The sequence below is a fragment of the Oryza glaberrima genome, chromosome 1 (assembly GCF_000147395.1).
Source record: "Oryza glaberrima chromosome 1, OglaRS2, whole genome shotgun sequence".
NCBI lineage: Eukaryota > Viridiplantae > Streptophyta > Magnoliopsida > Poales > Poaceae > Oryza > Oryza glaberrima.
The window spans coordinates 35,227,874-35,249,587 of NC_068326.1; the positions used below are offsets into that span (position 1 = coordinate 35,227,874).

The window sequence follows — 21,714 nt, forward strand, 5'->3', positions numbered from 1 at the left end:
ACTGACATATGAGATTCTCGCAACAAGTAAATAGCCATAGAATTGTTAATTCTAGACATTTATAAGACGTTGCGTACAAACCTTCAAATTCACATTCCACTCGTAGATAAATTATAGACGTTTGATCTTGTATTATCTGATCGTTTAGCTTGTAGAAATAGACAAAGAGGATAAAAAATATAGCAACATATTTTAGTAATGTGTCTTTTAAAATTACATTATGGTCATGTTTAGGGAGTTTAAGATTGTGAGAATTTGCTGGTTGGTACTTGGTAGCTAATATGATGTGACCTATAAACATAAGGTGCCTCCGAAGAGGCAACGCATCATGAGGTGGAAACTCTTTTGTATAGGTCACAAAACATCAAATTTGTCGAGGTGGGATAAAACTTGTCGTTAAGGCCGTTCACAATGCAAGGAGCTGGCATTCAGTCTGAGCCCTCCACGTCCGCCAAAACTCAAGATTCCATGCCACGTTTCTTGATGGGTCCACCAAAATGAAGAACCTGTGACCAAAACCTGCCACCCGGTTTTCGACGATATCAAGGCCATTGCAGTGCGCAGGGCTTCGCCTCGCCTTTCCACCCGCCTTGATTTCGCACCGTGAGTCTTGTGTCCTTGGAAGGTCCTCATCCTACTTGGCAATTCAGGACTAGCAAAATGCAAGACGTATTGCTATTGCCCTAATACGGTACTTGGCTACCTGCGCAGCGCTGCTAAAGAGCGCGCGGCGCCGCCGCCGCGTTTCTTCCTCCGCCGTTCGCTGCTCCAAAAATCTCCAATGGACTTTCGACTCCACATCACATCGAGGATGGCGACAGCTCGACGACCGCCGGCGCGGGGCAATGTGAAATTAAGGGAGCCAAGTAATCCCCCACAGGGGAAAGGGTACATGCCATGACTGCTCTTGATCGAGATCAGCATTCAGCGGTGAGAAAAAGGATTATTGGATGCATTCATAGCTAGCATATTAGATGTTATTTTTATAAGAGTATGAAGAAGTTAGGTTTTTTAAGCTTACAGCTTTAATTCAGTTTTTAGATTTTACAACTTTAGACTCTTAAAATATAGATGACAATATGAATTATTTGGTTTAAGTCGAAGATTCAGTGAAACTATAGCTACTAAAATCTCTGCCCTATATGCCTAATTATATCTTGGCATGGTTTCAAAATTCATTCAAATTTCCTCTTAAAAAAGAGTAACGGCCTCATCTTTTCGCTTATGCTTATGCTTATCAGCCAAAATTTGAATTTTCAACCTTAAATTTGAAGCTAATATTGAGGTTTTTTATCGAAGTTTATTTCTCAGCCTTTACATTTAGGTCGCTAAGAACACATATATAAAAATTTTATTCATAAATTACTTCTCGTTTGTAAATATGTCGAGCCAAACAATGGGGACGTAAATTAAAAAGGGGTACCTATGCATCTTTCGAAAGATTTTTATAATTATATCACGCAGATTTTTAATCTTTAGATTAAAATCCAATAGACACAGTAAAAGGCAAAAGGTAACTAAGAAACGCAATAATGGACACTAAATTACCATATCTTCAAGAAAAAGACCAAATCCAATATAAATTTTCAAAATTTACATGTGAAGATTCAAAAATTACTACTATTATAAAAATTGAAGATGTTTTATCCGGTACTTTGGTAAATCATCCGTGTTTGAGTCGGTTTTAATTTCTTGTTTCGGTTTTAATCTCTACTCCTCAAAATCCGTAATTTTGTTTTGCTTTTCTCAGTTTGGGTCCTCTCTTCTCTTGTTTGGTGTGTTCAACTTGTCTTGAACTACACTCTCTTCTGGAGTGGATCTTTGTAATAATTGGCTATAGTTCTTTTTGAGCAAAGGCCGGATATTATATTCGATTATGTAAAAAAATCTCACGCAAGAAAAACAGCGAAAAGAGGTCCGATTCGTACCAACGAAAAAAATAGCAAAAAATGCTGGGTAAAGAAAAAAGCCGACCGTAAATAAAATAAATAAATCGCCGACTGCCAAAAAAAAAAGCCATCCGGAAAAACAGATTTGGTATATGTCCGTCTCTTTTATCCTTCTCTTTTTTTCCATTTTTCTTTTTTTCCATCTGCTTTTTTTCGTTCTTTTTTTCCATCCATCTTTTTTTCGCCGTTCTTTCCGGTTATTTTGCCATCGCCTTTTTATTTTTATTCTTTTTTCCCGTCCCTATTTTTTATTCATATTTTTTTGGCACGCGGAAGGGTGTGCGCACTTGCTTAGAATTCTTTTTTTTTCATCTACTCGGTTTTCCATCGTTGGGCCGAACCCTAGCACCACCGCTATATCGATCAACCTCCTCATGCTTTCCGTCCTCCAATTTATTATAAAAATCAATTCTCCACTACCCATCATCATTTTCCACGTATTTTTTCTTTTCAGCTCCGCTTTAATTCACCATATTCATATTCAATCTCTATTTAGAAGTCACCGTTTATATCCCACAGTTTTGTGGATTCGCTCCAATTTTGATAAAAATGAAAAGAGGAGATCGAGTGATCCAGAAGCCCTCAACCAATTTTAGTAGATCAAGAAAGATTTGACCGGATTTGATAGGAGGATCGGTCCTGGCATCATACTACACGGACTGTCTTCCGGAGGTTGAAGATGACATTCGACTATGCGAACTAGGCCTACATTCTACTTGTAGAGTAGGTTCAAGAGAAGCAGGCTAAGCACAGGGAGGCGGTGGGCTAGACCGAGACTGAAAAGGAAGGAAAAAAAAAGTGTTTTTGACCGAAAATAAAGAGTATAATGTTTTTCTAGTCGAATTAAAAATTCAAATGCTTCGAGTTCGAGGCCTCTACGTGGGCCTGCGGCCCAACCAGGCCCGTCGTCCATCCCCTCTCCATCAGTCATTCCAAGGTCAACCCAAACCCTACCTGGTCCGCGAGTGCGGTGGCGATGGCGACATTCTCCGATGCGCCGCCCGGGGACGCGGCGGCCGGCGAGAAGATCTTCAGGACCAAGTGCGCGTACTGCCATGCCGTCGACAAGGCCGCCGGCCACAAGCATGGTGAGCCACCGAACCACCTAATGCATATAGCTCAGTGTTCGTCCGGTTGGAGGATTGTTAGATTGTGGAGGTTTCTGCATCGTTTTACTGCTCTGATGCGTGATGGCAGGGTTTCCAGGTTGCCATCAGATAGTTGGTTTGTGTAATATATGCTACTTAGATCTTACAGCTAGCACGTGTCTGTCGCTGATGTTTGATTTTTGAAATCACCATGAATCATACGAGGGACATGCGTTGACCATCTTGCTGGATTTGCTGGTTAGCTGGTAATATGCATTTAAGCTCTCTGAGCTCTTCTCTCTCGATGTAGTATACTCAGGGCCAGGTGTACATATGCTAGTTTTAATGGTAATTCTAATGATCCTATACATCTTTGGCGGTTATATAGTCTTCGTTTATCGGCTAGTCTGTGAAATGTCAATTATTAGGCCCTGTTTGATTCAGCTTAGGATTATTATAATCTGGATCATTATTAGTAAGCCAAAACAAACAAGTACTTCCTCTGTTTCACAATGTAAGTCATTCTAGTATTTCTCATATTTATATTGATGTTAATGAATCTAGACATATATCTATCTAGATTCATTAACATCAATATGAATGTGGGAAATGCTAGAATAACTTACATTGTGAAACGGAGGGAGTAGATTATTATAATCTATAAGCCAGATTAGTATAATCTAATAATCTCCTATGGAGGAGCTTTTTCTAGATTATTGAGTGGCTAAAGACCCACTATCCTTAGATGCCTCTAATAATCCAGAGAAACAAACAACTCGCAACTTATTCTATATCAGCTTATTATAATCCAGCTTAGAGTAATCTGATTTAATAATCTGGATTACAATAATCTTAAGCTAAAACAAACAGGGCCTTAACCATTTCCATCTGGTACTGTTCTGTGCTGTAGCTGTGTATTTCATCCAATGACACTTTTCAGAGTTCAATTCATTTGATCTGTTGATTTCATCTGTGTAGTATTCTCCCTCTTTTTCTTCTTTACCAACCAGATGCTGATATGTAATTACTAATGTCAATGCTGTCCTTTACAGGGCCAAACTTGAACGGTTTGTTTGGGAGGCAATCTGGTACAGCTCCTGGTTTCTCTTACCCATCTGGCGACAAGATAGTGCCTGTGATTTGGGAAGAGAACACTTTGTATGACTACCTGCTTACTCCTAAGAAGGTGCGACCAATGTTAACTTTCCATCACTTCTGTTTTCTAATCAGTAGTGTAACTTCAAATGTGTGCGTCGGCGATGTGCATTTTGTGACCAGATATTTCATTTGCAATGTTGTCCCGTGCAAATGTTGCCAGTCGAAGTGAACATTGTTAAGTCCGGGGACTGGAGGACTTTGCAAGCTTTGTTGTCACTTGAACTGATAGTGTTTTGTGAACTTTGTTAGTGTTGCTGATTATTCTTCAGCATGCCCTCGAGCTGCCACGCTGTGGACCTAAATTAAAGATAGTCGCCTCCCTGGAACTCATAAGTGGTAGCTTCTGATGTTTATATTGATTGCCCGTGTTTTTTCTTGTGTACATGTTTCCTATTTGTGATCACATTCTAAATCAGTTGCTTTTGGATCCATCATTTTGTGACAATGAAAATCTACGAATATCCTCATAATTATACTTATAGGTTTTAAATTTGAGGATAATTAATTATTTATTGCATCTTATATTTTAAATTTGGGATCCTTTGCAATGCGCGGATCATCATGCTAGTATAGATTAACTACAATTAGCTCATTGTGCTATTTTGTTTCTATTACGTGTCTTTGCAGATACTCTTGGTTCTGTGATCCCAGGCATAACTCATAAAGTAGCAGGATTCGCATGAAGGGTCATTGCATCACAAGAGCTGATGCGAGTCGATCTCAAAGAAAAACTAGAGTTAAACTTTTATTCATGGTTATCTCATATTCAGAAAAAGCGCTGTCTACTACTTCAGAGCACCTTGTCTAGTTGTCTTGCTAGCGGTGACTGTTATGTGCTATTGCTAAGTACCTCTAGTGCATCCAATGAAATGATTTTGCCCACTACCACTACCACCACATACACACGCTGTATATCTTAAACGCTTGCACATCAGATGCTGAATATTTCAGACATATTTGTCAGCTATTACAGGGCAATTCATTTATTCAATATGATCTCAGGACATTACTCTTTGTTTGCATATGCAGTACACTCCTGCCAAGATGGGGTTCAATGGACTGAAGCAGCCACAGGACCGTGCTGATCTCATCGCATACCTGAAGAACGCCACAGCATGAGAGTCCCTGCTGCCATCTTCCTAAGATGAAGAGAAGCTTATTGCTCGTAGCCTCATACTGACTCTTTGTAACTTGTAAGGTAAACTTTGCAACAAAACTGTGTTGTAAATTTGTAATAATAAGCAGTGGCCTCGTGGAAGAGGCGATGTGCAGCTCATCCACTTGGGCAGCTGCGAGCTATTCTTTGGCTGTGTTCTTTGATGTGGGTTGGGAACTAATCCCATGCATAAACGGAGCGACAGATTAGTATATAATTAAGTATTAGCTTAAAAAAACTTAAAATTTGATTAATATTACTTTTTTAAGCAAACTTATATAAAAAATATTTTTGTAAAAAATACACTACTATGTACTCCATCCGTCTCTTAATATAAGGGATTTTGACATTTTACTTGTACTGTTTGATCACTCGTCTTAATAAAAAAATATTTGTGTAAATATAAATATATTTTTTAAATAAGACGAATAGTCAAACAGTGTAAGTAAAATATCAAAATCTGAGTAGCAGTTTGGAAAACATGTGTGCGGAATCGTGGAAGTGGAGTTTAGGAGCCACCACAGACGAAATCAACCTTCCTCTTGGACGTCACGTGCGCTACAGCATTGGGAATGAGAAGTTGTACAGCGCGTCCCGCATAGCGTGCGGGGGACGTTGCTCGGGTACGAAAAGAACAGTGGCGATGCCGCTGTCACGACCCCGGCAGGCAAATCACTCGAGAATGTCGACCATTTGGGCCGAGATTAACAAGCAAAATGGTCTCCACTTGTCCATGTTTCCGATGCAAGATTACATGTGTGCGTCCAACTAGGAAGATTCTTCCAAAGCTAAAACAATTTGTGCGAGAGCAACTAGTAAGTTTTTTTTTTCTAAGAAACACAGTATAAACGCAGCCACACAGGCATCCAGAACACGCACACTTACCTCTATGAACGTACACTCTACTCATACGAACACCTCCAGAAGATTGCATGCCTTGTTCTAGTATTTCTTCCATTGCGTCGTTAGGTCCACACTTGCTCAAACGCATAGTAATTTTTTTTCAAAAAGAAAGAAAAAATAAATTTGAAATAAATGGCACGGTCGCAGCAGGTGTCTGAAGAATTTCGTTAGGAATTTGGGATCAGAGAAAGGACATTAGAAGGCCCTAATTTGTTTTGAGTGCTAGCTGCTGCTTATGACGTTCACTTCGCTTTGCTCCTGTTTGTGAAGAGTGTGATTCCAAGAGACCCATCCTGTAAGAGAAAATAAAAAGTGACACAAGACGGCAGGCCCACTAAAATTATGACAGATCCCTCCAAGCCACACAGATCACATGCCTTGCAGTACTGGCAGCACCAGGCAAGTAACACAAGTGGTCGAGTACCCATATTACCCCAACCTAAGGAATCCTATGTTCTACTACTACTACAAGCACAAAAAACATGACAGGAAAAACAACTGCATAGGGGAAAAATTGCCGGAGAAGGGAGGATAGAGGAGAGCTTGTAGAAACAGGACAAATGACAATCACAAAAACAGGAGACAATTTTGTCCCAGTTGACTATGCCCAGCAACAGGGGCTTTGGATACCAGGCAGTGTGCATCTGGATCATGCTAAGCACTCTATGCAGGGGGAGGAAATTGTAAACAAGCTCACCTGCCCACTGATCGATCCATTTTGAAGGAGACATCCCCAGATGGACAGATCTATGCCAATGTCAAAGCATGTAGGGCAGGTGAGCCATGGAACTTTGCAGAGTACAAGAGCAGCCAATGAGATAAACATAGTAAAGATTCATCTTTTAGCCATATATGAAGCCTCAGGCCCCCTCCTCCAGCTCTCTACTTCAGTATATTTCATGGGACATATATTCTAAGTGGGCAAAAAATGATTTGAATTGAGTTCCTATATTGACTTAGTTTGGTCAAACATTTGCCTAATCTTCATTGCTCACCTGTTAGTTGGATAGGGATGGAGGACAGACTGGCAAGATGGTGGCCCTTGCTTAGCATATGCTACCACTGTATTTCTCCCAAAGCTATTTATAACTGACAGCTTCTTCTTGGCAGACCTTTAATTCAACACAAAGAAGCAAATATAATATATACTTGCATAGCTGTCATGGAGAGAAGCAGCTAAGGAATAGAGGACAAGGCTGAGGCCCATTCCAGCCTATGCCATGGTGGAATTTATTAGCTAAGATATTATTGTGGAGCAGCAAAACCAACCAAAAGTGAATTCCAACTCAGCCTTTCCAGCCAATGCCAGATGCACAGCTCCTCAGCCTTTGCAACATCCAGCTACATGCCACTTTGATAAATGAGATTTGAGTACTAAACTAATGATGAGTCAAGCTACTTGGAAACTTTACAAAAACCTTTGATTGCCACAAAACTGTTATCATTAAGGTAGTAAGAGGAAGAAAGAGGAAGAAGAAAAGGGAGAACATAGTAGAAGGGCAAAAGGAACAGGTGAATACTTCTTAGTATCTAGGTACTTCCTTGAGAGGGAGCATGGGCATTGCAGCACTTGGGGATGAACCTGAAGGTGAGGGTGATCCAATATGAGCACCACTACGAGAGGAGAATCCAATTTCATCAACACCATCCTGCTGAAGTTGGTCTTCCCTGATCATAGTGCGGAAAGATATGGAACCACGCTTCGTTGAAGTATCTGAGTTCCGTTCAATTTCTCGAAAGCTCTGGTTGGCTACAAGCGATGCACCTTCATAGTAGTAATCATCATAAGGAACCATCTCTGTTATTTCCCTCTGACCTATCTCTCGGAGAGCCAATGAATCTGCTACAGGATAGTACACCAGCAAGAGAACACCAACGGTTGTGCAGGATATCATCATCAAGAATGACAAGAAGATGATCACTTCAAATGCTACATCTCCTGGTTGGGGCAGGACAGAAAACCCAAGTAGAAGCACCCTGATAGGAAGGAAGAAAAGCACCGATAACATCAGCAAGGAAACCCTCCTTCGCAGTGCCTTGTTGATGACCAAGGACAAAACCCGAGATCCAACATAGGAGACATAGCTCATCAGGATGGCGTCTATAAGTCCCAGGAAAATGGTGCCAAACAACGGATAGGTGCAAATATTTGTGTCCCCAACTGGCATGGATGTCCGGATGAAGTATTTAGCAATCTTTTTCCTTCCATGTGTATTGTTCTCATCCTTAACAAATGTTGGCCCAACAAACACGAGAAGAGCCTGCACGAAGAACACCGGAACGCAGAAAACCAACATGTAGCCTATGGTCTTCCAATTCCATCTTTGGTTCAAAGTGCCCAACTCCCTCTTCTGTAACGAGCCGTGAAGAAGGAAAGCAAACGCAAAGAAGATGCTTGGCTCCGCAAACCCTAGATTGGAAAGGATGTACGCGTCGCATACACCCTTCTGCAATAATATGCTGGAGAACAACTTTCTCTTCAAGAAGCTCAATCTGACAATCTCCCCTACTCCCCACCAAATGGTGATCAGAATCAAAACAATGCGAGTCACCCAAGGGCCGTTAAAGTATCCGAGCGGAATGAAGGCCCCTCTCCGAATCCGAAACCGGAAATAGATTGACTGGAAAATGCAGAAGAGGCCCAGAACAGCGAAGATTGCAAACAGTGTAATTGTTGCCACACCGAATGCATCGGCAGCTTCTCTGGTCAGGGGCATCACCCGAAGAACAGCTGCCACGCATGCTCTCTACTCGCATCGATAGCACAATGGCCCACAAAAACCATAGACTCAGCTGCCTTCCAGGTTTCAACTGTGACCAGCTTCTACAGCACTGCAATCATCAAGCAATCGCATAAGGGTGGTTGCAAAGCAAATCCAATTCAAATTTGCTTAAGGAGGCAACAAATTACTAAACTAAATATTTACTCCTTACTAGTACCCCATAAGCTCACGCCCGAACCCTGCAAAGCTAGAATGATTCGACTACACACTAAACCTTATCCCCGCAAAAAAGATGCTCACAGTCCATCACTTCTATATATTCGCAGTTCGCATAAAACCGGTTTAATCTGCTAAATTAGCAAGCACACCACCTAAGTATGACTAAGCTGGTAGCGCATTACTTGCTTCAGCTAACCATTCCAGCACCAAATAAGAAGCAATTCAAGCCATAACCAACCAACTCAGATAACCCACAAGCACAACATCTACTCATTTCCCCCACAACCAACTGTTCAAACCAGCACATTAAGCACCCACCGAGGTAAGAGAAGATCACTCCCCATCCAAAAAAAAACTAGTAAGAAAGCGAAAGCTCCGAGCAAATCACCTCGGCGGAAGGACGGAGGAGGATAGCGGGGAGCGCCCTGGTGGGAGCTCCCCCCCAGGCGCGGCGGCGGCGCCGGCGACGGGATCCGGCGATTCGGGGGGTCGAACGGGGCGGCGCGGCGAGCCGCGCGTGGGATCCGGCCGCGGCGGCGGCGCTGCTGGGGTGGGAGGGCGAGGCCCTGGCGGCGGCGGCGGAGGCGGAGGAGGCGAAGCGAGGTGGGGAATGGGGGGAGAGAGGAGAGAGAGAGAGGGGGAGAAGGGGAGGAGAGAGAGAGAGAGTAGAGACAGCGAAGAAGAGGGGGAGAGGGGTGGGAGACAGGCTGTCTCCAGTTGTCTTGCGGCTCGGTGGGCGCCGAGCCTCCAGCCTTGGCCGGCCCCACCCCGAGCCGACGTGGAACAAGCCCGGGGTGTGTAATCGCTGGGTGTACACGCCCCCATATCGATTCCATTCCACCACAGCTGCTGATGGTGGCTTTTCTTCTCTTCGCCGGCGACCGGCAGACCGATATCGGAGATGATGAAGTGCGACGGTCGTGATTTCTATTGTAGCTGTTGATAGGAGGCAAATGGGTTCTTCTCCTATGGCGCAACATAGTTGTGTTTCTTTTTTCTTTTCTTCGCCGGCGACTTATATCGGAGATGATGAAGTGCGCCGATCATGCTTTTTTAGTTGTAGCGGTTGATAGGAAACAAAAGGGCTCTTCTCCTCCGGCGCGGCGTAGTTGTGTTTCTTTTCTTCGCCGGTGATCGATGTTGGAGATGCTGAAGTGTGCCGGTCGTGCTTTTATAGTTGTAGCTGTTGATAGGAAAAGAAAGGGGATCATTGACATGGTGACGTGTGTAGCATTATATATCACGGAGCAATCATGCCGTGATTTAATTGTGGGTTGTGGATTGTGTGAAAGAAAATTAGAGGGAAAGGAAAGGAAGGGATGGATAATCTTTATGGCAATCTTGTGTTTGATACTTATGGCGAGATTGAAAATGTACAATAAGAGACCGAAGAGGCGATGGAGAAGAAGGGCATGTTCTCCTGAGCTCCTTGGTTATTGATTCAGACTCGTTTGATCCTATTTAAATAACAGGGATGTGCTAGCGTCTTTGGATACTGATTTCAACGGCTCAATAGTTCTATCTATGTCATATGTATTTATCATGTGTGTTTCACGTATCCAATACCAAAGTATCACTCTTTATTCATTAAATAATATTAATAAAAATGACTTAGATATTATTCTATTCATGTAGATGCTAATAATATATATATATATATATATATATATATATATATATATATATATATATATATATATATATATATATTTAAAAAGTTAGCTAATCTTGTATATCTAAACGTTCATCCCTACTTTATATTAATTCTTTCTTCTCTCGTGAAGATATATCGTCCTTTTTTTTTAGCCTTTGAATGATTCATCAAGGATACAAATTATCTCTTGATCTCTTCTGCCCAAAAACCATACTATATAATCCAATCATTTATAATCTTTCAATAATTGATCTAAGTATGAAACATATAAGCACATGAGAGAAATTTGAGTAGTAAGAAAGAAAATTTCACAATTTCACACCATATATCTACTAACTTATCACATTATTCTTTCGTTGTAATGCGCGAAAAGCCGAAAACCCATCTAGCACTAGTAAGTTAGCACTAGTAAGTTGACATGGCACATGGTTTTGAAAGAAAATGTTTGTGTTATTAAAATTGTCTAAGATTTTTCTTCTAAATGTATGGGCATAGTTATCATCTGAGGTTAAAAACACCTAATCACTCTCGTTTATTGTGTCAAGGCCTAACAATATTACCTCAGATATGGATTTCCTGTTGGTGGAGGTTTACATCTCTAAATGCATACATAAAACATTGAAAACAATATAGTGTGCACCTAGCAAAAATCTCTTCCACAAGAAAAAACTGCTGTAAACATACCGACAGCTCTCCCGCTGGCCCACCATCCAGCTGGAGGCTGAAACGTGGGGCCCAACAAACCTTACCGCCCCCCATCCCACGCCTTTCTGCCCACTGAAAACGTCCCCCCGCTCTCCCTGACACCTCGGGCCCACACCCGCTGCGTACGTGGCATGTGCGGGTGTGGAGGAGGGGGCGGTGGTCCCCGGTCGCCTCCTCCCCCCGAGCCGGTCCAAACCGAAACCCCTCCCACTGACTAGTGGGACCCATCTCCCAGCACGCCAACCCCTGGCCCACTTTACAGCGAGCGTGACGACGCGGGGTGGGTTTGGTGAGAAAAAAGCGCGCGCTGCCCCGTTCCCACGGGTAGCGGGGCGGGATACCGTGACGGCGTGACGTGATCCCGTCACGGCTCCGTCCATGTGACGTCACAGAGAGAGAGGGGTAAAGGGGTAGGTTTTGTCGGAATATTCATCGTCTCCGGGTGTGTTTAGTTTACGCTAAAATTGAAAGTTTGGTTGAAATTGAAACGATGTGATGGAAAAGTTAGAAGTTTATGTATGTAGAAAAGTTTTAATGTGACGAAAAAGTTGGAAGTTTTGAAGAAGTTTGGAACTAAACTCGGTCTCCTTGGTCCATGAGAAATCGGCGAGATTCAGAAACAGGACAGATTCAGAAGCAAAGGAATTGGTACGTGAAAGTGTAGTTGCTTGATTGCTTGTATTGACGAGTCGCAGGGACAAAGGCAGAGTTGGTCACGTATCGTGCATCTGGCTAAAACGGATGTAAACGACGAAGTATATATCACGTGGTTTACTAGGCGAAAGAAAGAATAATCAATGAAAGTTTGTACAGGCAATGATCTACTTGCATTTTCGGCAGAAATCTTCTTAAAAAAACGCGAATGTTAGGGAAAACAGAAATGCTAAACAATGGTATCCCGTCGTCCCCATGCTTATCCAAAAAGTAAAGGCATCTCCGAGAGGTGGTTACTGCCGCAGAAGGTCGAATAGATGTTGCCGGTCTAGCTCGACCCGATGCCGCTCCTCATCGGTGGCCTCGTCAGAGGGTGGCAAGTCCGGCGTCGGAGGGTGGTGAGAGCTTGGCCCCGCCGCCGCCGGGAACGCATCGCTGGTGACGCTGTGCCAAAGCTGCGTGTAGAGGTCCTTCTCTAGCGCATCGTCAAGGGTGTTCGAGAACCACGCGGCGGTCTCTGTCTCGTCGCCGGTGAGCACGCTGATGCTCTGGCCACGGCCGGAGGAGGAGACGACCCTCGGGTGCCGCCTGCGGCTGCACCACAATGCCGCCGTTGTGCCATAGCAGCTCCAACAGCTCGTTGTTTGTGCTGCAAATCACCATTGGAGCAAATGCACATAGGTCAGGTCAGGTCCAAGTACCATTCGGTAATAACAGGAAAGACGAATCCGTTATTGGCAACAGCCGTAGACCACCTCGAGGCTTTGGTACCCAGTAGAAATCACATGATATCTGGTAGGTATCACATGATACCTCATAAATATCACCTTCTACGTGATAAAAATCGCATGATACTTGATAGGTATCATCTGATACCTCACAAGTATCACCTGATACGTGGTAAAATCACATGATACCTGATAAGTATCATCTGATACCGGTTAGGTATTAGGACCTGATACCTCACAAGTATCGCCTGATACGTGGTAGAATCACATGATACCTGATAAGTATCATCTAGGTATCAGGACCTGATACCTCGCAAGTATCGCCTTTCTATGTGGTAAGAATCACATGATACCTGATAGGTATCATCTGATACCTCGCAAGTATCATCTAAAACGTGGTAGAATCGTCTGATACCTGATATGTATCATCTGATACCGGACTTGACACCTAACCGGTATCATCCCGTTCAAAAATGGGATTCCGTTATATAGCAGCCCTCTAGGGAAAAACCTAATATTAAATAATTAGAAGGGGGGAGCTTTCGAACCTAAATCATCTAGCCCACCACCTTGTGAAACTAGCCGGAAAAATCACTGGACGGTAGAAATCTTCTCTACGATCCGAGACCCTAATTAATTACCCAACACGCATTGGATTGAATTGCATTTGCACCCAAAGAGCGCGGGACATGCATGCAATGCAGTAAGTAATATGAGATTCTGAATCTCTCCTTTTGATTTCGCAGCACAGCCTTGTGGATGAAGGAAGGTAAGGACGGACGTAGCTAAGGTTAATCATGCGCGAGCGAGGCCGCCTGCCACTCTTTATGTCTCTTTCTTTCGCTTTACTTCGTCGATTGGGACGAGGAAGATCCCGGTGTCGCGGCGGCGAGGAGCTAGCTGCTAGCATCACCCCCGCCCGCAAAAAGGTTTTAAATCTTAATTTGAAATGTTAAATTTTAGAACTTAATTTAGAGTGGGTTTTTGTTTTTGTTTTTATAACTAAATTTGAAATCGTAGTTTGCTTTTCAATGTTTTGGCTTTTTAAGATGATAAAAAACATGCATATTAAAATTTTATCCACAGTTTTTTTAGCCGCTAGTATTTCCTCTGTCCTTAAAAATAAACCTAGAAGGAGATATGACCTCTCCTAGTACAATATTTGTTAGAGAGGTCACATCTCCTCCTGGATTAGTTTTTTTTTTAATGGAGGGAGTATGCGTTAAGGCTCATGATCAGTTAAAGGCAATACGATGGAACTGCCCATGCCAAATAATGAATCAGTCAAACCATTATTGACAAGAACAAGTGAAAAGAATGAACGATTTCCATTACTACTGATGATGTGCAGACAATGTTCAGAGACCACAGATTTTTCACATGTTCAGGGTAGCCTTACTTTAGCTGACGAAACATTTTATTTGAGGTATGTACAGCACTGTTCTAAGTTCCTTGGGCGACAAAGCTAGGCAGTTGATGATATGATACAGGTAACTACATACACTATATTGGACTTGCTCTGAAGGGAAGGGGGGAGGCACTAGAGAGTAGAGGAACTGATATACAGAAACATCAAACATCATTCAGGGGAAGTGGACAGCAATGCCGATGCTTTAAGATTCGTGTAGCGGTGCGACTTGTCACAGATCCATCATTTGTGCGGGAGAGTAGGTTGAATGAAAGTCTCCCTTTGCATCAATGCCATTTTGGTGCTGATGAAACCCTGCATTGGATGGGTGTAATTCAGTAGTTTGCAGTGAAGCATCATAAGATTACTTTTGAATGTTCATCATGAGTATCATACTTTGGCTTTTGTCCAACAGTTGATGAGTTACTGCCATTTGGTCTGTTCGTCGTCCGTGAAGGCCGACGCGGTGGAGGTGGTGGTGGGGGTGGCTGCAGAAATGAGTGGACAAAAGGTCAATCTAATCTGATGGTATGAATAAAGCTACATCAAGCGCAACAGGAAAAGAAAGAAAAGAGAAAGACATCTTAGGATTCAGGTGAGGAATCCAAATATGATGTAGTGCTGTGAAAGTCTTACATTTGAACTCCTCCCCTTTACGTTTACAGTGTGCAAAGTCATTGCTCTCTTCGATGTAGATGCTCGAGATTGCGCTGCTACCTGAATACCCAAACAAAGGTTTGTTGTCATTGTTAGCACTCAATTTAACTGTTACTGACAGTACCTTGTTTATCTTGTTTCAGCTATATTTCTGTCCAGTATAATGGTTTGGTGCAACATTGCAGTACAAAACATAACATTGAAACCAAATTCTTAGAACCTAAAGCACTAGAGAAAGCAAAATCTCTGTTCAGCTGACAACCAGGCACAACTGACAAACTTGTCAGTGCAGCGTAATAATCAGAGTTAAGTGGCTGTGGCGATTGAAAGTGATTTTACAATTGAATTACTGGAATCTATCAGCAGGTAACATGGGGTTCTAGAACCACAAAAGTAAAGAAGACAGCAAAATTTTAAAACACCGTTTATATGACAAAGGTTACAAAAACGATTGCACTGGCACTTTATCACACAACTCATGGCCACATGCATAAAATAACAAGAATCACATACAAGTTTTGAGCAACTTACATCTTTCTTTTTTGGCCTTGTAAAGGTTTGCAGTGCTGGTTCTCCAATACTGGAACTCAATAGTTTCCGTGGAGGAAGGTTGACAGAGCTACAAAATGATATAAGTTTTGTCAAGAAAATATGGTAAAACCCAATTTACAAATCATAGTGTAAAAGATTCATGCCACATTCCAACACTAATTTATAGTAGCACCTTGATTTCTGTTTGCCAGCAATTTGCAGGTCCGTAATTTTTGACCCAACAGAGTGTCTGCCCACTTTCGAAGGTCCTTCCAGTTCTCTGATATTGCTGTTCATTAAATCAGGTATAAAACAATGCAATTAAAATCTTGAACACAAATCTAACTCTTCCAAGTGTCTATTCAATATGTTCATAAGAGTAACCTTTTTGTTCCCATGTTGATGCTTTTAGAAGCATTTGGAGTGCCTGCCTTTTTAACAATACCCTGCATGAAGATGAAAACTCTAAGAAATCTGATGCCATCATGTTTTTCAGATTTAACTGAAAACATGGACTTAAAAGCGTCAATCGACATAAATGAATAGATGGAACTTCGGTTACAGTTAAGTGCTAGAACATACCACTGTGGTTGTTGCACCCTTCAGTTGCGTCATAGTAGGCCTTGTCTTGCTAGGTGTTCTTACGTCCATCTTCAGAACACTCTCCCTGGTAACAGATCGTCTTTCTCCAGTAGAGGGGCGATGTGTAGTGGTCATGTCAGCACTCCCTTTGTTGACAGCACGTCTTTCAGAAGTAGATGGTCGGCGTGGTGTATCTACATCGGCTTGCTTCCTTGCACGCTCTGTGGTGACAGGGTGCCTTTCTGCAGTGGAAGGACGCCGTGGGGTGGAAACATCAGCAGGCTTTTTTATGCTCTCCCTGGCTATCCGGTGCCGCTCTCCCACAGAGGGCCGTTGTGAGGATGCAAAGGAAGGTCTTCTGACACCTGTTTGTTTTGTTGTAAGCTTGTTCCTTTCGGTTGATCCAGACATCTTATGAGGCGCTACATTTGGTCCTCTCAATAAACGATCATTGTCAGTCTTAGCCTTCTGGTTAATACTCATGCCAAGCTTCAGAGAATCAGGCCTCTGCAACGATTAATGAAAAAGCTCTTAAGACTTTACTGAAAGATTCATGCCCTCAAGTGTATAAACACAAAACATATGTTAGCTAGAAAGTATTTACGATAAGGTAGGACTAATGCACTAGTCTTGCTAGTCTATAATATCAGACAGATAGTGGTAGCGTAATAGCTGATAGAAGCAGATTTTTGACAAGACAAAGGCCGCAGCTTCAGTGAGTACTACACTATTATTCATTACCTTACTAACAGATGTGCGATCCAGAGGACTATCGGAGGAGGTTTTGACAGACTTTGGTACTATCTTTGGAGCATATCTAAGCCTGGAGTCTTTCTCGATAATTCTTTTAGGAGCCCTTACAACTTCATATGCTGTTCCAAGACTATGACCAGAAATGGCATTCTGCTGCTCTAAATCCATTTTACCAGCCGAATCATCACCGTGTACATTTTCTCTAGCATCCCGGCCAGTTTGCTGTAAACCTACAGCTGAAGAAGAAATATTGGATGAGGAGAATTCTGCATTGAAGTTCTCGTTTTCATGGTCATCATAACATGTCAATCCTTGCTCAGAGGTAGTTTCATGTGCACCTTGCTCCACATAATCATCAACGATAGTTCCAGATCCAGTAGGAGTTTCAAGCTCTGCACCTTGTGTATATTCTCCTGTCTGACTCGAATCACTGCCATCACCACTGTATTCCAAAATAAGTTCAGTTTGCTGGTTTTGCTGCTGTGCCTTCAGTTCTCTAATTTTCCTGTAATACTCTTCAAAATATGCCTTCTTCTGTGCAACTAAACCATTGAATTTGCCAAATTCCTCATGACGCTTGTCATCAGAAAATACTGACCACTTTTCCCATGATAGAGACTCCAATTCGAATCTTCCAAAGGAGATGGAACCATGATCAATTTTCTGGGACACAGATACACCCTGAGGATAGTAAACAATGAAATAGAAAGGAAATGAGACTATTAGCTGCTGGCTTCACAGGAACAGAACTACAATTTTTGTGTTTTTTTTTTTGTGAAGAACTACAATTGCTTTAACTTCAGAGTGTAACATTACCATTTGAAATTGATCTCACATTGTACAATTTATTTAAAATGAAGTCGTCTACTACTACTAGCCAGAATACCTTAGAAAACTTACTTGAGAACCGTCCCGTTCAGTTGGTTCTCCTTGTGACCACGCGAAAAAAGTTTGATTAACCTCAGCTGCCATCATTTATTTTGAGGCTAATCCGTCATAGTTGAGTAGATTCCGCTTGCAAACCCTGCAAAGTCAAATACATTATAATCAACACTTGAAATTTGATCTGACATACTAACAACTGAAAGGGAAGTTTGAAATGATACAGACACACAGTTAGGTGGACGTTTACCACACAGAAGAAAAAAACTGGAAACTTGAGATGAAAAGCATGTTATAACTCGGAGCAAACATTTCTACTATACCACACTAAAGACCTCGAACCTACATTTGCATTGGAACTTAACAGCCCACAAAACTAAATTACAACCGACTAGAAGTGATTCAGTACTACCTAAAGGGCCAAAAATTCTACAACAGTGGAGTAGTTTTAAGTTTCCTAATAAAAACTCCAGCATCCACATCCTCTCTGTAAAAATTTGTATAGTCAATTTTACTTGAATCACCAAGGCCATGACACTATGACAGCATTTTCAACACTCCATTCTTTCCTTTTGGGTCAAGGTTCCAACACACACGAAATTCCAACCTCCCGATCTGCAATTGAATCACTCAACCCGAAACCACATGCAGCCAGAAACACATGCCAACCACCTAGATTGTGGCGTTATTATTCGTTCACATGCCAACCACCCGGACCAGTTGCGGTCCAAATGATAACATGACAGAGAAAACAAGAAAACTAAACGCAAGTGCAAATCAAAACCAAAAAGAGAACATGGAAGTCTGAAATAATACAAGAACCAGTGAAAGCATGAAAGTGTAACAAAAGTCCCCACAAAATTAGCAGTCCTGAATCCACTGTTCTAAGCCCATAATTGCATCTTCAGAAGTACTACCATTTGGTAGATAGAAAAAGGAGAGGGAGTTTCATCGGACAAGTAAAAACAAGGATCTTTCTCAAGAACAAGTTTTGCTTGGCATGGCCTTCAGCGAATTGTGCACTGGCTGAATTCAGGACGTGTTCAGGCAAGCATCACAGTACCAATGACACTAAGCAAGATAAATGAAGACAGAGAGAGAAAATTAAGAAAAAAAAACATCAGAAATGGAAGGAGGAGAAAAGGTAGTAACTGTCAGATAAGCGTCAGAAAAACCGACGATCCCAAATAAAATTTCTCACGAAAATCTAACTGAATTTACCAAAGAAAAGCATGAAAAAGCGGGAGAGAGCGAGAGGCAGACGAGCAGTTACATCGCAGAAAGTTCAGGAAACCGAGGGGAAAAGGAGGCACTTTCTCAAGAGCGGCAATGATGCGCTGAGCCGAAAAGAGAACCGAATTTTTCTGTCAAAGAAAAGCCCAATCGAACATTTACGGCGCAATCACTTTCCGATGAATTTTTCAACATCCCTTCGAATCATCCGTCCCACAAAACCGCTCAAAACTCAAACAAACAAACAAAAACTGAAAAAGAAAAAAGAAAAGAAATCACCAGACGAACCAAGAAACGCTCATCGAGCACCGAATCATCAAATCTAACAAAACCCCGCGGCATTGCAGAATCCGGCACCAACTCACAAACAAACCGACACCCCAAGCATCCAAGAACACGCCTTCCATCACAGCAAATACCAAGAATCCCCCCAAGAACCTCACCCTCTCCTCTCCATGCAAACTCCCCCAAGAACCAAAAACCACACACGAACAAAGCGAAGAACAGGGGAGCCGGAATTCTCCATCACCTGACGGCCCGAGGCCAGCAGCAGCGACCCCCGCATGGAACCGATCTCTCACACCCGCTCGCGAAGCAGCAGAAGAAAAAGAAACCAACCGCCGTCCCCCAGCGCCGGATCAGACGAACGAGACAATCCCGCGAGAACTCCGCCGCTGAAACCGCCGTACCACCAGTACAACCAGTACCCACCACTCGTCCTAGACTCCTAGTACCACTGCCACCGCTCTCGCTGCTGGATGAACACCGATAACTCGCAGAGCAGCAGGTTCACATTACAGGTTGGTGGTGAGTGCGGCAAGGAGGAGGGAGGGGTCTTAAATTTTTTTTGGTGGCTTGATTAGTCGTCTCCTCGCTTCTAATGCCGGTTCCCACGGCGGCGGTGGTGGTGTTTGCAGTGGTAATCACCGCGGGGGTGATTGATTCGTTGCGTAACTACGCGGCCGGTGGTGGTGGTGGGGGTGGGTGATTAGTGATTATAGTGAGAGTGAAGCATACTGCTAATACTAACGCTTGGCGTGCGTGTCTCTGCTTGTGGGCCCCACCAACTGACAGTTACTTTTTGAAAATATAAAAAATGTGTTGGATGCGTCATATAACTTTTATTTATCCCAAAATAAATTCATTTTTAGGTAACTACTGTATTAGAGTTTGTAAAAATATGAAATAAATTGTATTGGGAGAAAATAAAGTAAATAATGATTGTATTGAGATTTGATAATATAGGGGTATTATATTTTTTTTGTATTGGTATTTTTTTTTCACGGACGCGGTTTTCTATTGGTATGCATGAGCTTAGTGAAATATGAATTTATTTTGAGACAGAGGTAGTATTTCTATTGCTGTTGAACATGGATATCAAATTTGACATGAATTTTACTTAATAATTGTTGTAACCTACTTTTAAAGCGGAGTTGTCCGTAGGCTCATACGGTCATACCCACATTGGTAAGTGCGCAACTCTAGTCTAGCCAAGAAAATTAAGCGATCAGTTAAAAATGATATGTTGGAGCCAGTGCTTCGTGTTTGATTCACACTCCAAGCCTTCGCTAATCATATATGCTAATGCAACTCATATCCTGAATTGTATTAGGTTTTATGCAAATTGTAATGCACACGACCATGTTACTAGTTTCTTTGCCTTAATTTTTCTAACAAACTGTTGGGTCAGAGGTCTAGATGATAAGACTGAAGGGGGGCAATATATGCAAAACTACAAATAGCTTTCAGTTATTGAATATCTGGAATGGAGATGATGCCAAACACAAAATTTTAGAGAGGCTCCATCGTTAGTTAGCTGCCTTAATCCATCAGGATTTTCTCTCACCCCTGCTGCTTCTATCCTGTCTATTCTCCGTCCTGTACTCTGTGGGGGCAATACACTTCACTTGTCCAGCCCAGCACCTGTCTTGTCATTTTCCTTCTCTTTAATTAATTAAGGCCGACATGGAACCTTCACCATCTTCTTCCTCCTAATCCTAGGGTTAATCACGCAATTAGGCAGAGCTGTATATAATCACCCCCTCTAAATTCACTAGCCTGGGATGGATCGATGGGGTCCATGATGAGACAGTATCCTTTAGTTTCTTGTGGGTAATCTATCTTTCGCTAGAAATGTCAGATTAATTAAGGGTCTAATTAATTAATTAATACTCCATTCGTCCCATAATATAAGGGATTTTGAGTTTTTATTTGCACTGTTTAACCACTCGTCTTATTTAAAAAATTTGTGCAAATATAAAAAACGAAAAGTTGCGCTTAAAATACTTTGGATAATAAAGTAAGTAAAAAAAAACAAATAATTCTAAAATTTGGTGAATAAGACGAGTGTTCAAACAATACAAGCAAAAACTTAAAATCCCTTATATTATGGTGGGATGGAGGGAGTACATGGTTTGCATTCGGTTAGCTAGCTTCTTCAGCTTCAAGCTTAATATATTCTTTAGGGCAATTTAATCTGTATGGTGGTATCATATGGTGTGGTGTAGCTTCATGTGACAAGCAAGGGCGCAGGCAGCCTAGCTACTTCTCGTGGCACAAGGCCAGCACATACACATGCAAGTGATAGCGAGTTGCTTTCTCGTGCAAACGCCAATGGCGATTCGATCGGACCGATCGGTCACGCGTGAGCAGCATGCATGCATCCATGCACGCCACGAGACGAGCTGGCCGCTCGTGACGCCCGGCCGGCGACGAGAAAAAGAAAAGCTTC

At 42.3% G+C, this 21,714-nt stretch overlaps 3 protein-coding genes across 3 annotated transcripts; 1 reads left to right on the plus strand and 2 right to left on the minus strand.

Annotated features, from left to right (window-relative positions):
• Positions 1-2,844: 2,844 nt before the first annotated feature.
• Positions 2,845-5,555, plus strand: LOC127780277 (cytochrome c-like). Its single transcript, XM_052307198.1, has 3 exons — positions 2,845-3,037; positions 4,090-4,223; positions 5,225-5,555. Exons 1-3 carry the CDS (start codon positions 2,926-2,928, stop codon positions 5,312-5,314), a joined length of 336 nt encoding a protein of 111 aa, XP_052163158.1. The 5' UTR covers positions 2,845-2,925; the 3' UTR covers positions 5,315-5,555.
• A 1,228-nt stretch (positions 5,556-6,783) lies between these two features.
• Positions 6,784-9,872, minus strand: LOC127780267 (uncharacterized). Its single transcript, XM_052307191.1, has 2 exons — positions 9,585-9,872; positions 6,784-9,086 (listed from the first exon to the last, which is right to left on the minus strand). Exon 2 carries the CDS (start codon positions 8,969-8,971, stop codon positions 7,778-7,780), a length of 1,194 nt encoding a protein of 397 aa, XP_052163151.1. The 5' UTR covers positions 8,972-9,086; positions 9,585-9,872; the 3' UTR covers positions 6,784-7,777.
• Positions 9,873-14,246: 4,374 nt separating this feature from the next.
• LOC127783560 (protein WVD2-like 7) lies at positions 14,247-19,927 on the minus strand. The gene is made up of 10 exons (XM_052310753.1): positions 19,513-19,927; positions 17,769-17,892; positions 16,857-17,549; positions 16,116-16,622; positions 15,918-15,979; positions 15,727-15,822; positions 15,534-15,621; positions 14,982-15,062; positions 14,742-14,833; positions 14,247-14,660 (listed from the first exon to the last, which is right to left on the minus strand). Exons 2-10 carry the CDS (start codon positions 17,841-17,843, stop codon positions 14,633-14,635), a joined length of 1,722 nt encoding a protein of 573 aa, XP_052166713.1. The 5' UTR covers positions 17,844-17,892; positions 19,513-19,927; the 3' UTR covers positions 14,247-14,632.
• Between the last annotated feature and the right edge of the window lie 1,787 nt (positions 19,928-21,714).

Bases quoted from the DNA above. Each gene is read 5' to 3' on its own strand.
- LOC127783560 (XM_052310753.1), bottom strand. From the start codon at position 17,843: ATGATGGCAGCTGAGGTTAATCAAACTTTTTTCGCGTGGTCACAAGGA. The intron at 15,980-16,115 runs GTATGTTCTAGC...ATCTTCATGCAG, and splicing joins AGGGTGCAACAACCACAGTG to GGTATTGTTAAAAAGGCAGG. The intron at 14,834-14,981 runs GTAAGACTTTCA...TCATTTCTGCAG, and splicing joins TAAAGGGGAGGAGTTCAAAT to CCACCCCCACCACCACCTCC.
- LOC127780277 (XM_052307198.1), top strand. From the start codon at position 2,926: ATGGCGACATTCTCCGATGCGCCGCCCGGGGACGCGGCGGCCGGCGAG. The intron at 3,038-4,089 runs GTGAGCCACCGA...TGTCCTTTACAG, and splicing joins GGCCGCCGGCCACAAGCATG to GGCCAAACTTGAACGGTTTG. The intron at 4,224-5,224 runs GTGCGACCAATG...TTGCATATGCAG, and splicing joins ACCTGCTTACTCCTAAGAAG to TACACTCCTGCCAAGATGGG.
- LOC127780267 (XM_052307191.1), bottom strand. From the start codon at position 8,971: ATGCCCCTGACCAGAGAAGCTGCCGATGCATTCGGTGTGGCAACAATT.